We start from the raw sequence: 16,835 nt of genomic DNA, 5'->3' as shown, positions 1-16,835 counted from the left end.
TTTCAAACTCCTCCTGGGCCGTTGCTCCGAATTTCACGAAAATTGAACCAGATCATCTCCAGACCATGACGACAAAAAGTTATGGAATTCAAGTTGATTTGTCAAACCGTTCACGAATACCGCGCAATTTAATTTTACGTTGCGCTTGCGAAAACAGACGTAAGGCTGTATCTCCACAACGTTTTATCGGATTCAGACCAAATTTGGTACATGTCATCACAAGCATGACCTGAGGCTACATGCTGCGTTTCGGCGCAGCGCCACCTACTGGTCCGGAGATATGAAGAATTTATGTTTTTGCTTTTAACTTCTGAACGGTTTGTCCAAAAATCACAAAAGTGGTCTCGTTAGGTTCAGGGCGTCATGCTGAGTTGACTGATATCCAATTTTCCCATATCGGCCATTTTGGCTGTCGGCCATTTTGAATTATGTGTTAAAATGCTGTATTTTACGAACGCATGAACGTATCGTTACGAAACTCAGTATGGGTCATCAGTACAAGGCCCTAAAGGTACTCAAAAGATTATGAGACAGCGCCACCTTTTGGTCAAAAGTTATAATGAAATTTCCAAAAATGCTAATAACTTTTGAATAAATTTGCCTATAGTAATGACACTGGTCTCAATAGATTCCTTGGGTTATGCTGAAAACATTGATACCAATTTTTGCCATAGTCAGTCAAACTTCCTGTCCGCCATCTTTTTTTTTTTTTTTTAAAACCTACTTTTTCGAACTCCTCCTAGACCGAACGTCCGATTTTCACCAAAATCGGATCGTGTCATCTCCAGACTGTGCCGAGTAAAAGTTATGGATTTCGTGTCGATAGACGAAACCGTTTTCGTATACCGCAGTGGCAAAGTTGAGGCATGATGCCAAAATGACTATTCAGGCTTTATATCTGCAATGCCTTGACATATTGACACCAAACTTTGTAAGTGTCATTGTCACTTCACTCTGACCACATCACATCAGTTTCGTAATTGCGCCACCTATTGGTCGAAAGTGATAATCATATTTTTAGTTATTGTATGTGATTTTTCAATCATTTTGCCAAAATTCATCTTTAAATGTCTTTAATTGCTCCTTGCTGCAGTTGATCTCTCACTCCCAGCCACTTTGGCACGTCTTGTCGTCTTGCTTGCGCTTGGCCCCGGTGATTGCTGCTTGCAGCTATATTTAGGGGCCAAGCACTGAAGGTGCGGGCACCTATTGTATCTGTTCCCGTACCAAAAATAATTCTTCTTCTTCTTCCGCTCTGGGAGTCTATGGCAGCCCATAGAACCGATCGCGGGAAAGTTGTAATGGTTTGACATTCGGATAGAGGACAGTCCCAACATTAAATACACCAATTTTGGTGTGTCTAAGTCATTCCCTCTAGCGCCACCAACTGTCCAAAGTTTCACTCATGTTTATTCTAATAACTTTTGAACCACAAGGGCTAGAAACAAAATTCTTTTTTTCCTCTGATTCCTGACCTCGTGACGATTCGATTGCACCCAATGACGTCATTTTGCGCCATGAAAAGTTTTCCGCCATTTTGAATTTTCCGAAAAAGCTACTTTTTCGAACTCCTCCTAGGCCGTTGCTCCAATTTCCATGAAAATTGAATCAGATCATCTACAGACCATGCCGACAAAAAGTTATGGAATTCAAGTTGATTCGCTTAGCAATTTTCGAAAAAACCCACAAACAAATTTTACGTAGCGCTTGCGAAAACAGACGTAAGGCTGTATCTCCGCAACGCTTAATCGTATTCAAACCAAACTTCCTACATGTCATCACAAGCGTGACCTGAGGCTACATGCTCCGTTTCGGCGCAGCGCCACCTACTGGTCCGGAGATATGAAAAAAGGCTATTTTTGCTTATAACTTCTGAACGGTTTGTCCAAAAATCATAAAAGTGGTCTCGATAGATTCAGGGCATCATTTTGAGTTGACTGATATCCAATTTGTCCATATCGGCCATTTTGGCTGTCGGCCATTTTGAATTATGTGCTAAAATGCTGTATTTTATGAATGCATGAACGTATCGTTACGAAACTCAGTATGGGTCATCAGTACAACGCCCTAAAGGTACTCAAAAGATTATGAGACAGCGCCACCTTTTGGTCAAAAGTTATAATGAAATTTCCAAAAATGCTAATAACTTTTGAATAAATTTGCCTATAGTAATGACACTGATCTCAATAGATTCCTTGGGTTATGCTGAAAACATAGATACCAATTTTGGTGTAGTCAGTCAAACTTCCTGTCCGCCATCTTTATTTTCTTTTAAAACCTACTTTTTCGAACTCCTCCTAGACCGAACGTCCGATTTTCACCAAAATCGGATCGTGTCATCTCCAGACGGTGCCGAGTAAAAGTTATGGATTTCGTGTCGATAGACGAAACCGTTTTTGTATACCGCAGTGGCAAAATTGAGGCATGATGCCAAAATGACTATTCAGGCTTTATATATGCAATGCCTCGACATATTGACACCAAACTTTGTATGTGTCATTGTCACTTCACTCTGACCACATCACATCAGTTTCGTAACTGCGCCACCTATTGGTCGAAGGTGATAATCATATTTTTAGTTATTGTATGTGATTTTTCAACCATTTTGCCAAAATTCATCTTTAAATGTCTTCAATTGATCCTTGCTGCAGTTGGTCTCACACTCCCAGCCACTTTGGCATGTCTTGTCGTCTTGCTTGCGCTTGGCCCCGTAATGGCTGCTTGCAGCTATATTTCTTTTTCTTTTTCTTCTTCCGACTGGGCGTCTATGGCAGCCTATAGAACCGTTTGCGGGAAACTTATGAAAATTGGCACAGTGATAGAGGACAGCCTGAACTATCACCATAGCAAATTTGGAGTCTCCAACTCATTCCCTCTAGCGCCACCAGCTGTCCAAAGTTTCACTCATGTTTATGCTAATAACTTTTGAACCACAAGGGCTAGAAACAAAATTCTTTTTTCCTCTGATCCCTGAGCTCATGACGATTCGACTGCACTATATGACGTCATTTTCCGTCATAATAGTTTTCCCGCCATTTTGAATTTTCCGAAAAACCTACTTTTTCGAACTCCTCCTAGGCCGTTGCTCCGAATTTCACGAAAAATAAACCAGATCATCTCCAGACCTTGACGACCAAAAGTTATGGAATTCAAGTTGATTCGAATTACCGTTCTCAAATACCGCGCAAATACATTTTACGTAGCGCTTGCAAAAACAGACGTAAGGCCGTATCTCCACAACGCTTTATCAGATTCAGACCAAATTTGGTACATGTCATCACAAGCATGACCTGAGGCTACATGCTGCGTTTCGGCGCAGCGCCACCTACTGGCCCGGAGATATGAATAATTTATGTTTTTGCTTATAACTTCTGAACGGTTTGTCCAAAAATCACAAAAGTGGTCTCGTTAGATTCAGGGCGTCGTGCTGAGTTGACTGATATCCAATTTTTCCATATCGGCCATTTTGGCTGTCGGCCATTTTGAATTATGTGCTAAAATGCTGTATTTTATGAACGCATGAACGAATCGTTACGAAACTCAGTATGAGTCATCAGTACAACGCCCTAAAGGTACTCAAAAATTTATGAGACAGCGCCACCTTTTGGTCAAAAGTTATAATGAAATTTCCAAAAATGCTAATAACTTTTGAATAAATTTGCCTATAGTAATGACACTGATCTCAATAGATTGCTTGGGTTATGCTGAAAACATAGATACCAATTTTGCCATAGTCAGCCAAACTTCCTGTCCGCCATCTTTATTTTCTTTTAAAACCTACTTTTTCGAACTCCTCCTAGACCGAACGTCCGATTTTCACCAAAATCGGATCGTGTCATCTCCAGACCGTGCCGAGTAAAAGTTATGGATTTCGTGTCGATAGACAAAACCGTTTTCGTATACCGCAGTGGCAAAGTTGAGGCATGATGCCAAAATGACTATTCAGGCTTTATATCTGCAATGCCTTGACATATTGACACCAAACTTTGTATGTGTCGTCGTCACTTCACTCTGACCACATCACAACAGTTTTGTAACTGCGCCACCTATTGGTCTAAAGTGATAATCTATTAAATCATATTTTTAAGTTAATGCATGTGATTTTTCAACCATTTTGCCAAAATTCATCTTTAAATGTCTTCAATTGCTCCTTGCTGCAGTTGATCTCTCACTCTCAGCCACTTTGGCACGTCTTGTCGTCTTGCTTGCGCTTGGCCCCGGTGATTGCTGCTTGCAGCTATTTATTCTTCCGTTTCTTCCAACTGGGAGTCTATGGCAGCCTATAGAACCGTTTGCGGGAAACTTATGAAAATTGGCACAGTGATAGAGGACAGCCTGAACTATCACCATAGCAAATTTGGAGTCTCCAACTCATTCCCTCTAGCGCCACCAGCTGTCCAAAGTTTCACTCATATTTATGCTAATAACTTTTGAACCACAAGGGCTAGAAACAAAATTCTTTTTTCCTCTGATTCCTGAGCTCACGACGATTCGATTGCACCCTATGACGTCATTTTCCGTCATAATAGTTTTCCCGCCATTTTGAATTTTCCAAAAAACCTACTTTTTCGAACTCCTCCTAGGCCGTTGCTCCGAATTTCACGAAAATTGAACCAGATCAACTCCAGACCATGACGACAAAAAGTTATGGAATTCAAGTTGATTCGAATTACTGTTCTCGAATACCGCGCAAATAAATTTTACGTAGCGCTTGCAAAAACAGACGTAAGGCCGTATCTCCACAACGCTTTATCGGATTCAGACCAAATTTGGTACAAGTCATCACAAGCATGACCTGAGGCTACATGCTGCGTTTCGGCGCAGCGCCACCTACTGGTCCGGAGATATGAAGAATTTATATTTTTGCTTATAACTTCTGAACGGTTTGTCCAAAAATCACAAAAGTGGTCTCGTTAGATTCAGGGCATCGTGCTGAGTCGACTGATATCCAATTTTCCCATATCGGCCATTTTGGCTGTCGGCCATTTTGAATTATGTGCTAAAATGCTGTATTTTATGAACGCATGAACGTATCGTTACGAAACTCAGTATGGGTCATCAGTACAACGCCCTAAAAGTACTCAAAAATTTATGAGACAGCGCCACCTTTTGGTCAAAAGTTATAATGAAATTTCCAAAAATGCTAATAACTTTTGAATAAATTTGCCTATAGTAATGACACTGATCTCAATAGATTCCTTGGGTTATGCTGAAAACATAGATACCAATTTTGCCATAGTCAATCAAAGTTCCTGTCCGCCATCTTTATTTTCTTTTAAAACCTACTTTTTCGAACTCCTCCTAGACCGAACGTCCGATTTTCACCAAAATCGGATCGTGTCATCTCCAGACTGTGCCGAGTAAAAGTTATGGATTTCGTGTCGATAGACAAAACCGTTTTCGTATACCGCAGTGGCAAAGTTGAGGCATGATGCCAAAATGACTATTCAGGCTTTATATCTGCAATGCCTTGACATATTGACACCAAACTTTGTATGTGTCATTGTCACTTCACTCTGACCACATCACATCAGTTTCGTAACTGCGCCACCTATTGGTCGAAAGTGATAATCATATTTTTAGTTATTGTATGTGATTTTTCAACCATTTTGCCAAAATTCATCTTCAAATGTCTTTAATTGCTCCTTGCTGCAGTGGGTCTCACACTCCCAGCCACTTTGGCATGTCTTGTCGTCTTGCTTGCGCTTGGCCCCGGTGATTGCTGCTTGCAGCTATATTTATTATTATTCTTCCGTTTCTTCTTCTTCTTCCGCCATTGAAGTCTATGGCAGCCCTATGAACCGCTTGCGGGAAAGTTGATTTTATTTGACATTCTGATAGAGGACAGTCCCAACATTAAATACACCAATTTTGGTGTCTCCAACTCATTCCCTCTAGCGCCACCAACAGTCCAAAGTTTCACTCATGTCTATGCTGATAACTTTTGAACCGTAAGGGCTAGAATCAAAATTCTTTTTTCCTCTGATTCCTGAGCTCACGACGATTGGATTGCACCCTATGACGTCATTTTCCGTCATAATAGTTTTCCCGCCATTTTGAATTTTCCAAAAAACCTACTTTTTCGAACTCCTCCTAGGCCGTTGCTCCGAATTTCACGAAAATTGAACCAGATCAACTCCAGACCATGACGACAAAAAGTTATGGAATTCAAGTTGATTCGAATTACCGTTCTCGAATACCGCGCAAATAAATTTTACGTAGCGCTTGCAAAAACAGACGTAAGGCCGTATCTCCACAACGCTTTATCGGATTCAGACCAAATTTGGTACATGTCATCACAAGCATGACCTGAGGCTACATGCTGCGTTTCGGCGCAGCGCCACCTACTGGTCCGGAGATATGAAGAATTTATATTTTTGCTTATAACTTCTGAACGGTTTGTCCAAAAATCACAAAAGTGGTCTCGTTAGATTCAGGGCATCGTGCTGAGTCGACTGATATCCAATTTTCCCATATCGGCCATTTTGGCTGTCGGCCATTTTGAATTATGTGCTAAAATGCTGTATTTTATGAACGCATGAACGTATCGTTACGAAACTCAGTATGGGTCATCAGTACAACGCCCTAAAAGTACTCAAAAATTTATGAGACAGCGCCACCTTTTGGTCAAAAGTTATAATGAAATTTCCAAAAATGCTAATAACTTTTGAATAAATTTGCCTATAGTAATGACACTGATCTCAATAGATTCCTTGGGTTATGCTGAAAACATAGATACCAATTTTGCCATAGTCAATCAAAGTTCCTGTCCGCCATCTTTATTTTCTTTTAAAACCTACTTTTTCGAACTCCTCCTAGACCGAACGTCCGATTTTCACCAAAATCGGATCGTGTCATCTCCAGACTGTGCCGAGTAAAAGTTATGGATTTCGTGTCGATAGACAAAACCGTTTTCGTATACCGCAGCGGCAAAGTTGAGGCATGATGCCAAAATGACTATTCAGGCTTTATATCTGCAATGCCTTGACATATTGACACCAAACTTTGTATGTGTCATTGTCACTTCACTCTGACCACATCACATCAGTTTCGTAACTGCGCCACCTATTGGTCGAAAGTGATAATCATATTTTTAGTTATTGTATGTGATTTTTCAACCATTTTGCCAAAATTCATCTTCAAATGTCTTTAATTGCTCCTTGCTGCAGTGGGTCTCACACTCCCAGCCACTTTGGCATGTCTTGTCGTCTTGCTTGCGCTTGGCCCCGGTGATTGCTGCTTGCAGCTATATTTATAATAATGATTATAGTCCACTGCTTTATAGTTTGTAGTAAAAAACGAAAAATAAGATAAAGAATTTAATGTTATGTTAGCGAGCATAGCCCAGAGTTCATATTGTAAAAGCACAATCAGTCTTTGTTTGCATTAGCCCGATGCATAAACATAACGTTTTTACAAAAAAAAAAAAAAATGCAGTTACGTTACTACGAGGTATTACTCTATTCTTTAGACAACTCCGAAAACAACGACAAACACTTCACATATCTCAATACAATTGTCATTGAAGACCTAGAAGCTAAACGGTGCTTACACAACAAACAAAATAATTATTAAGCATGCTACATAAAATATAAAAGCAAAAATTATTAATAACACTTACAGGTTGTGATGCGGAGGAGGAAGCTGATGCAAACACTTGGAACTGAACCTTCCTTCAATATCAGCCAGCTCGCGAATCCAAGTTTGATTGCATTTAAAAAGCAATCGTCTTCAAAATGACGCGAGCAAAGCTCAAGGCTCGGACTATACTTCTGTGGTATATATGAATTGTAGCCACTTAGTCTTCAAATGCTCCTCCTTGGGCAGATGAAAAAAGTTTGCTTTTGAGAACTTCAGAACACAGCGTCTCGTCGCCATGATATTTTCCCTGGCCTTGGAGCGCAATAAGTGGGCGTATCGTATTCAAATAACTTGACAAGTTGACGTCATCTAGTCAGAGAAAAAGCTTCGGTCTTCTAACGATTCATAAAAATGACTCAGAGTCGACTCTCACTTTTGAAAGACAATAACTTTATATACGGTGCACTTTCATATTTCAAACTTTGCAGGATGTTTTTGTTCACTTAGATCTATGTTACACACTACATGAAAGGTAAATTTCAAAATTCCATAATAGGTGCCCTTTAATCTTTGTGTGAAATATGCCATAATTTCACATATTATATAATATTAAATGAAATACTACTTACAAATGGTTATTTATTAATGTAGATAAATTCATAAATCAATTGTTGATGGACAAGCATGGGTATAGGTTTTCTCTACAATCTAATACAACAGCTTATTGTTTATTAATAGCTTAGGGTTTTCCACATTATAAAGTCATAAAAATAAGCTCTGCAACTAACATGAGGTGCATTGTGGGATTTTTTCAACAGTTCAATTATTTAAATGTATGATATATAAAGTTTTTATTAGATTAATAATATATTTATGTATAACTACACACAATACGTCTTCAAAAATGATTTTAGCACTGACTGATATGCTATGTTATAGCATAGTGTTAACAAAGTAAAGAAAAATCAAATGAATGAAATATTACATCAGATGACATTCAGATATGTCACTGTATTTTGAGTTTTACAGCAGCTTAAAATAGTTTACTTGATGTCTCATAAACTAAAAGCTGTCATTTAAAATGTGAAGAGAAACATAAAAATACATCCTTGAGAAAGTCTGGGGTTCTTCCAAACCATGTAGTGAGCCACACTTTTTTTTCCCCTCCTGCAAAAGGCAACAATGAAAAGCATGCTTTCCCTAATTCACTTAGAGAGTGTGTGGCTGAATAATGAGCATATTACCGTATTAGTTTAGAACATACACATTTTCCCCCTGTTTAATTTTCAAATGTGAATTTATAGCAGGCTATTGGCAGGGAAATGCCATTAGCACTTTGACCTGCCTGGAGTGTGAGAGCAGAGAAAACCCCACCCATGTCTATAAACACGCTGGCCAGCAAATCTGTCATCTTTTGCAGTTATGAATCAGTGTTTTCTGCAATATAGAAACAAGTAAATCTAAACAAACTGTTCTGTACATTTTTCTGAGGCTTTACTGTGATTGCTACGGACACACAGAAAGCCTTTAGCCTAAACTAAAAAGGTTTTCTTGATAAATATAGTTGAATGGAGACATGTTTTTCACATAAGTTATATAAGTTAGTCCACAAGCTTTTCCTTGAAATGAAAATGCAAGAATTAAACATCGTAAAGGAAAGAGCAGCACAATTAACTTTTTATTTGCAACATTCTCTATGCATATAAAATCTAAAGCTCTCACAGCATCACTTCTGAATGTCTGCTGCCACGGTTTTGGCCTTGAATCTTAACAATGACAAAAGTGACATTATTTCTGATTGGCTGCTTGGAACACTAAAGTTTCTAGAAAAGTCTGACTAAAGAAAATAATTTGGTTAGACCAAATGTTTTGTTTTAAATGACAAAATAAATATTCAAAATTCAGAGAAAGTGGTTTGATTCATAGAATAATTCAAGTCATTACAGCTTTTTCAAAACTCATCCCTACACCCTCAAATCTTTCAGAATCTGCCATATTATGGGTACAGTGTGTCTTTACCTACTTTGTTAATGATCCATTTCTGAAACACAATTGATAATTCTTTGCATTTCTTTCTTTTACAATGTAGATGACACTAAAAATGTAGATAATAACACTTGTATTTGTGGCTAAGTTTTATGATTTATGGTGGAAAAAAGAAAATGAAAGAATTTTCTATGGTTAAAAGCATGCAATGTTTTTCACTGTGTCATAACTATGCTACGATTTTAAAATCTAATTTCTAAAAACTGCATATTAAAAATTCACGTGTCATGATATCATCAGTGCTGGGTAGTAACTAATTACATAATTTTTGAAATCTGATTATGTAATCCAGATTAAGTACTTGTAATTCTTTTTAACACGTTTTTATTATTAGAATTTTTATTTTAAAATTATTTATTTTTATTTGACATTTTATGATTTATTTAATTATTATATTTTCAATAAACTCACAAACCCCAGTTTGAGAATCCCTGACGTTATGTAATGTTTAATACACTTCATGTTGTTGATAACAAAAAATTTAATATATTTTCTTTCTCTTTGTATTTTTATATCAAAAATATATAAAAATATATATGTTGGGTCAAAAGTGATCAAAAAGTAGTCCGGTTATATTACCTAAATTGTGTAATGTGATGGATTACGATACTAACTACAATTTTTGTAATGTAATTTGGAGTCAGAAATGAAATACAAATTGGTAAGTAATCTACCCAGCACTGGATATCATTATATAATTATGACCATTCTCAAGCTACAAACTTCACGAAAATATATGATCCTGCACATATTAACGTAATGTTGCGAAATGTGTGGGGTGTGCATACATTTTTTTTCTCTATACAAAAGGCAAGGCTATGGCTAGGATAAGTAAATATGAAATATGTGTGTGCCTTTTTGCAACTACTGTATTACACAAAACTTGTCACTATGTTAAGATGAAAATAGATTGGCTCAGATGAAGCATTATGTTTGGTAGTGCAGTACATGGCACGTGATATGAGAGCATAAACTAAAACTTTTAGCCCAAACTCTGTAACTTGCTGATGATGTCATTTCCTGTTTGGATAAAAGAGAAGAACTCATCAACCCTGTTACACTACCATAGACACACTAACAGTACCATTCTTGAGTTTTGTACCACATAAGACTGTCCTTTTTATACTGGTTAGCTAGTTTCCACATATGTGCTAATATGAGATGATCTGTTTCTACGCATCCTGATGAAGTATTCACTGTATAAACTCGATGGTATAAACTGTATATGACTGATGGTACCATTAATTAATGTACCGTTAAACAGTGGAAATGTCCTGAACAAATATAAACATAAAACTAACTAAACAATAGAAAATTCAAACAAAGACATAGATGAAACAAAATCATGTTACGCACAAATGAAAAAGTCAAACCATGTCTTTAACTGGACGTCCAGTTTAAAAGCTCTAATTCCTTAAAAATGAGCGCCAAAATCTTTTTGCACTCAAGAATAAAATACTCTTGGATCTACTCCGACTCGGTGGGTGATCTTCTCAGGGTGGGTTACTACGAAAACCCACTTCGTGATGTGTTTATTTTTTGTATTTGGACTACGAACAGTGTGCAAGTTGACCGTTTCGCACAATAAATAACTTTTTTCTTCCAGTTTATTGTTTGAACCTTCAAACACAAAAAGTTTGAACTCTATCCCAAATGTAATCATCTAAAGCTTCCCAAAATGCGTTTTTGTTTGTGTATGCGGACCACGCGATAGGTTGCGGATGTGTCCAGACACCTGGAGACTGAGGTTTTAAAGGAGAGTGGGGCCTTTGGTTGTGTATGTCATTGAGGGGAAGTGTCGGCTGTCGATGTCCCAGAGCTTCCGGTCTCTTTGAGGCCCCAGCACTGACCCTTGAGTCTGGTTACCGGCCCCTGGTAAGCTGGAGGTCCAGTAGTTAATATAACTAGCCATGAGGAGCGTCAGTTCCAGGATCTACAGCATTGAAAGAGAGAGAGAAACAGTTTGCACCTCTGATTCTGCTGGTTCATTGACTTTAGTAGATGGATATTTCTATATTTAACTTGCTCTTACTGTATCTAGCCAACAAAGACTTGAAGCACAGAAATGCGAATAAAGATCCTCACTCAGTGGAGCTCATTAGCACTTCCTGTATCATGTAATGCTGTATGAGTGAAACCCCAGATGTAATTCAGATGGGGTGTATGAGTTTTTAAGATCTGTTTTCAAGATCTGATTTTACCCACACACACTTTAGATTCGATTTCTAAGATGGGTAATAAAATGTAATGCTAAAAGCACCACATATATCAGAATTCTGTCTTTACTGGCAGCATTTGGAAATGCCGTTAAACTGCGTTTTCCCTTTTGTAACTTAGCATGTCTTACCTTTGGTTTAGCCAGTGCAAATAAAAGTTTATCCACAGTCTTCTTGCCCAAAGCCTGGTCTTTAATCTGGCTGATGACTAGCATGAAATCTTCCTTGCAGCCTCCGAAGGTGATCACTGACTGGTATGGATATGTGGCGAATGGGTGCTAAAAAAATCAGAGCACACAAAATTGAGAAATTTTGTCTTATTTGACTCTACAAAAACAAACATATACACTACCATTCAAAAGTTTGAGGTATTTTTTTAAGGATTATGTGACACTGAAAATGTAGCTTTGTCATCACAGGAATATATTTTAAAATATAAAACCAACTGTTTAAAATGTAAATATGCATCACAATATTACAGTTTTTACTGATACTGGCTTTCTGTTCCCGTTTTAGTTATTCTTTTATGTGAGCTGCTGAGAATAGTGAATGGATGAAGAGGTAAACCAAAAAAAAAAAAAATAGAAGACATTAAAAATAGAAAATGACAGAGTCTGCCCTGACCCTGTTTATTCTTTCTCAAAACAGCTAGACTTCTCCAAGTGAGAATACAGCCAACTGGGCAAGATATCAGGACTACAGCTTTTGGAAACTTCCTGGTCAATAAACATTTCAAACCAGCACACCTGCCAGTGCGGCTCCCTCGGTGCCAGATAGATCTAATATTATTATTATACAGTTAAAGAAACACAAGAGCAGGATTAAGTAATGCACCGCGCCAAGAGAGGGCGCTAAAGGTCTGAAAAGAAGTGCACTTACAAACGAGGCCCAGAGGTGTGGAAGCAGAAATATGAAGCTCGTATTTTGGTTATAAAGGATTAAATTGTTCTTGTGAGCTGGGACTACGTTTCTAGGTGAATGAACGTCTGGTGGTGCGCTGCCCATGGACATTACTAAAACATTATTATATATTAAGTGGTGGGATATGTTGGAACAGCGAATGTGTATAAATGTTAATTAGGTTATGATAATAAAAGTAAAATTATGTTTTATTGTTTTGATAAATAGCTTTTGTGGAGTATTGGTTGAGATCAGTATTGGAGTATTTGTTTATTTCCAGTGATACACTAGTTCAATCGTGACAACTCTCGGAGTGAATTATTAAACCAGCATGGGATGTTTCCTTTTTATAAGGAACAAAACATACATTAGCCTACATACAAGAGTACATAAAACCAAATATGTCAATGGTAAAAACTAAATAATAATAAAAAAAATTAAAAAAGGCATTTTACATAAAAAACTTATACCTGTCAAACAACTGTGTAGTTTTCCTAGCTTTTGCGTTTTTACTTTTGAATATTGTTTCTAAATATATTTTAACATCAAATGTAAAATGTTCAAAATTTGGTATTTTTCCATTCCATTTTACTTTATGAATATAGTAACGGGCAATTATAACAATTAAATCAAATATAAACAAAATATTTTTATCACCCTCAAGTGAAAAACATTTTTTTTTAACATGACATCAATTTCTTCAAAGTTAACAGGAGTCATAACTTTTCTTTGCAAGTAATTACTAAGTTCTTTCCAAAACACTTGAGTCTTGGGGCACTCCCAAAATAGATGATTAATAGTCTTAGGGGAAATATTACAAAAAGCACACATATCTTCCATGTTTGCATGGGATGTACATACACTGCTGCTGAGCAAATACAACTATTTGTTCAGTTTAGTTAAAATAACACAGAAGCACATGCTGCTGCAAGAGTATATTAAAACCCCTATAGCATATCTCTACAAGTGGCACCAGAGAGGAGGATGAGGAGGAGGGGTAAACAAAATTATGCATAATCATGTAGCAGGGAGATCGAAATGCACAGAATATATGATTACGTAGATTAGGAAGTACATCTGGCTGGCTAATGCCACAGTGTTAGAGGAACCAATGAGTGCTCGGTTAGAGTTTCATGACCGAATCATGTATTCTAAATGTATTTCCTTTTGACTCAGCTATGGGCTTATATATATTTGAAGATATTTACAGATTACATTATAATAACATCACATACCTTGTTACTGTTATATTCTCAAAACAGCATTATAGTTGCACTGCACTTTTGACTTGTAGGTTTCAATTACAAGACCATTACTGTAAGTATGTTTTTCATTTGTTTTTACAACCTGAGGGAGTCTAAATGATTTTCTGTGGTAATTAACAACACACTTAAGAGCTTAAGTTGTAAATGGCCCGTACTATTCCTTTAACGCAGTCTTACTTTCTGAAACTATGAGTATCCACATACACTCACCATTGTGTAGTCCAGGACACTCAGCCCATCCTCATTAACAGCCAGCCACACCGGAGTTTGATCCAATGAAGAGGGAGGCAATGGCTGTGCACCAACAGAGTGGGAGTAAAAGGAGAAATTCTGTCATGTTTTAACAGCGCTCTTGTGAAAAGGTACATCTGAAAACCTTTTTAAGTGGTCGAGGTTGTGACCACAAAATGTTGGCAGTGGTTCTGGAAACTGTAGCCTACATCTGAACTCACCTTGGCACTGAACAGCTTGGCCCCAAACAGAGGCCACTTGCGGGCCACGGTCAGATAGATTCTCACACATTCGGAGGCTGTGCACCCACCCAGGACAGACCACTTAGTGGCCAAACGCTCACCGAGGTCCCTGTGGGACAAAGTTACTATTACATAGAGTGTTTGTATAGAGTGTCATCCAGTGAGCTTTTTTTAAATGAAGAAAAACAGCATATTAATGTCAATAAAGCAAAGTATAATATAATACACATACTGTGTGTGTGTGTGTGTGTGTGTGTGTGTGTGTGTGTGTGTGTGTGTGTGTGTGTGTGTGTGTGTGTGTGTGTGTGTATAATAACATAATATATTCTAACATACTATATTCTATATACTGTATGCATGTAAGTGTATATATATATATATATATATATATATATATATATATATATATATATATATATATATTAGGGCTGTCAAAGTTAACACGTTAATGCATGCAATTCATTTAAAATTGTTAACATGTTTAAGTTAACGCAAAAAAAAAACAGAATTATTACATTTATCATATAAATTATAATTATACTGAAATAACTATTATACTGATTATACTATTATATTAAAATAATTGACATTAATTATATAAATTTTATATTAAATTAAATAGTATACAATTAAATACTAAAGATAAATGATAATACAATACAATATAATACAATACAATATAATATAATAAACATGAATGTGACGTGATTATAATGTACTCAATCAAATAAATGTGAATTTACCTGAGCTGTTCCATGCTGCATTCTTGCTTGTAGCGTTTAGGGTAAAACCGCTCCAGGACCTGCAGAAGGACCTGTTGGGTCTTCGGCTGAGGAGAACCCGCGGGAGACATTGCTGGCCGGTCTAAGTCACCATGCTCGACCTAAAAGATAATTGAGTTGTGTTTGTTACTCACCACTTCAGATACACTCACCCTCAAACAGAAACATGTGATTTAGATCAACACACACCTGTGCCATCAGCGCAGCCACTTCCAAGCCCAGTTCCTTACTGACAGGGAAGTGCCCTTGTTGTACCTCCTCATTTACTTGATAGGCCAGCAGAAGGCGCTCTCGCTCAGTTTCCCCCTTAGCCTGAGCTCGGAAACACAGCCTACGAGGAAGATTGAATACTAACATTATTAAAATATTGGGAAAAACATTCGTAATTGTTCATTTCAATAGATTTTTGGCGAACGAGACAACCGTATTTCAAACGCACCTGCTTTTATAAGTGAGACGGACAATCCGTGTTCCTTCATATTTTCCAGGATGAAGTTCTTTCAGTGCCTGTTCCCACTTAGAGATCACATCACAAATCTGCACCAGAAGATTACAAAAATCAATTTTTGCAGCACAGAAAAAATTTACTTCAGAAAATCTGTAATATTTAATGTTCATATCATACTTTATTGCTGGGCTGCAGGCAGTGCTCCAGGTCTTTGCCTGAGGGGTCGTCGGTGAAGAGAGCAAAGCCTGAAATCTGTGGTTTCCTCATGCCTGCCCTCTGGTTCACTGTGTTCAGGAACTCCTCCACTGTGGTCGAACCATCAAAACCTACAACCTATAGAGGTGGAGAAAGATAATATGGTATGAAGAAGAACATCCTGTATAGTAAAACTTTTTACTGTTATATATTCTATATCATATCAGGGACCTGTTTATCCTTGGAATCAACCATTTTTTGAGACCTGGTTCAATGGACAAGTGGTCAATGCCGAATACAGGTGTAAATGGGGGCTAAAACCTGATCTGATCAGATCACAAGCAACCACATATGGAAGTAGTCAGAAACGCATGTGAGCACATTGCACATGTAGTGTAAATGCTCATCCGTCCTGACTGCAACTTAACTCTTTCCCTACTATTGACAGAATTGTCCTTCATTTATGACAACGCTTCCTGGCCACTGACCGAATTTTCCAGCAATCCGTGTTTTCACTTTTGTAAGGTAGGGGTTGCTATTACCCATCTTCTGAAATAGTCTAGAATCTCTGGATCAAAACACAGGAAGAGAAGAAGCGGAAACAAGCTATAGAAGCATTGCTTATGCACATGCAACAAAAATGGCGATTTTCTTCACTTTTTGTGCAAAATGTTGCTTTTTTTTTATGAAACTAACCTACATTCAAGTGTTGATAAAAAAAGAATGCATGAAGCTAGAATAAAATATCAGGTGTAACAGGTAAAAGTTTGCATAATGTGTTTATTGTCAAATATAATACTTTATACACTAGGCTTTTACGGCTCATATAAGCGGTGTCCCAATTCAGAGACGGCATCTTTCGAAGGCTGCATTTGAAGCGGCGTGATGAGGGCTGTCTCCATTTAAAGACTCCTTCGAATGCGGTTTAT

At 37.5% G+C, this 16,835-nt stretch overlaps 1 protein-coding gene across 1 annotated transcript in view; it reads right to left on the bottom strand.

Annotated features, from left to right (window-relative positions):
• Positions 1-10,721: 10,721 nt before the first annotated feature.
• plekhh1 (pleckstrin homology domain containing, family H (with MyTH4 domain) member 1) overlaps positions 10,722-16,835 on the bottom strand; it is a 39,161-nt gene continuing 33,047 nt past the window's right edge. The window contains exons 23-30 of the mRNA XM_079632995.1: positions 15,889-16,044; positions 15,703-15,800; positions 15,453-15,594; positions 15,225-15,364; positions 14,461-14,590; positions 14,219-14,302; positions 11,975-12,121; positions 10,722-11,560 (exon numbers count right to left, since the gene is read on the bottom strand). Of these exons, the coding sequence (XP_079489121.1) occupies positions 11,378-11,560; positions 11,975-12,121; positions 14,219-14,302; positions 14,461-14,590; positions 15,225-15,364; positions 15,453-15,594; positions 15,703-15,800; positions 15,889-16,044 (1,080 nt within the window). The 3' untranslated portion in view covers positions 10,722-11,377. The remainder of the gene's footprint in view (positions 11,561-11,974; positions 12,122-14,218; positions 14,303-14,460; positions 14,591-15,224; positions 15,365-15,452; positions 15,595-15,702; positions 15,801-15,888; positions 16,045-16,835) is intronic.

Source organism: Phoxinus phoxinus (genome assembly GCF_949152265.1).
Source record: "Phoxinus phoxinus genome assembly, chromosome: 13".
Classification (NCBI taxonomy): Eukaryota; Metazoa; Chordata; class Actinopteri; order Cypriniformes; family Leuciscidae; genus Phoxinus; species Phoxinus phoxinus.
Note: the sequence above shows the minus strand (reverse complement) of the source record. Positions and strands in the feature narration are given on the sequence as shown.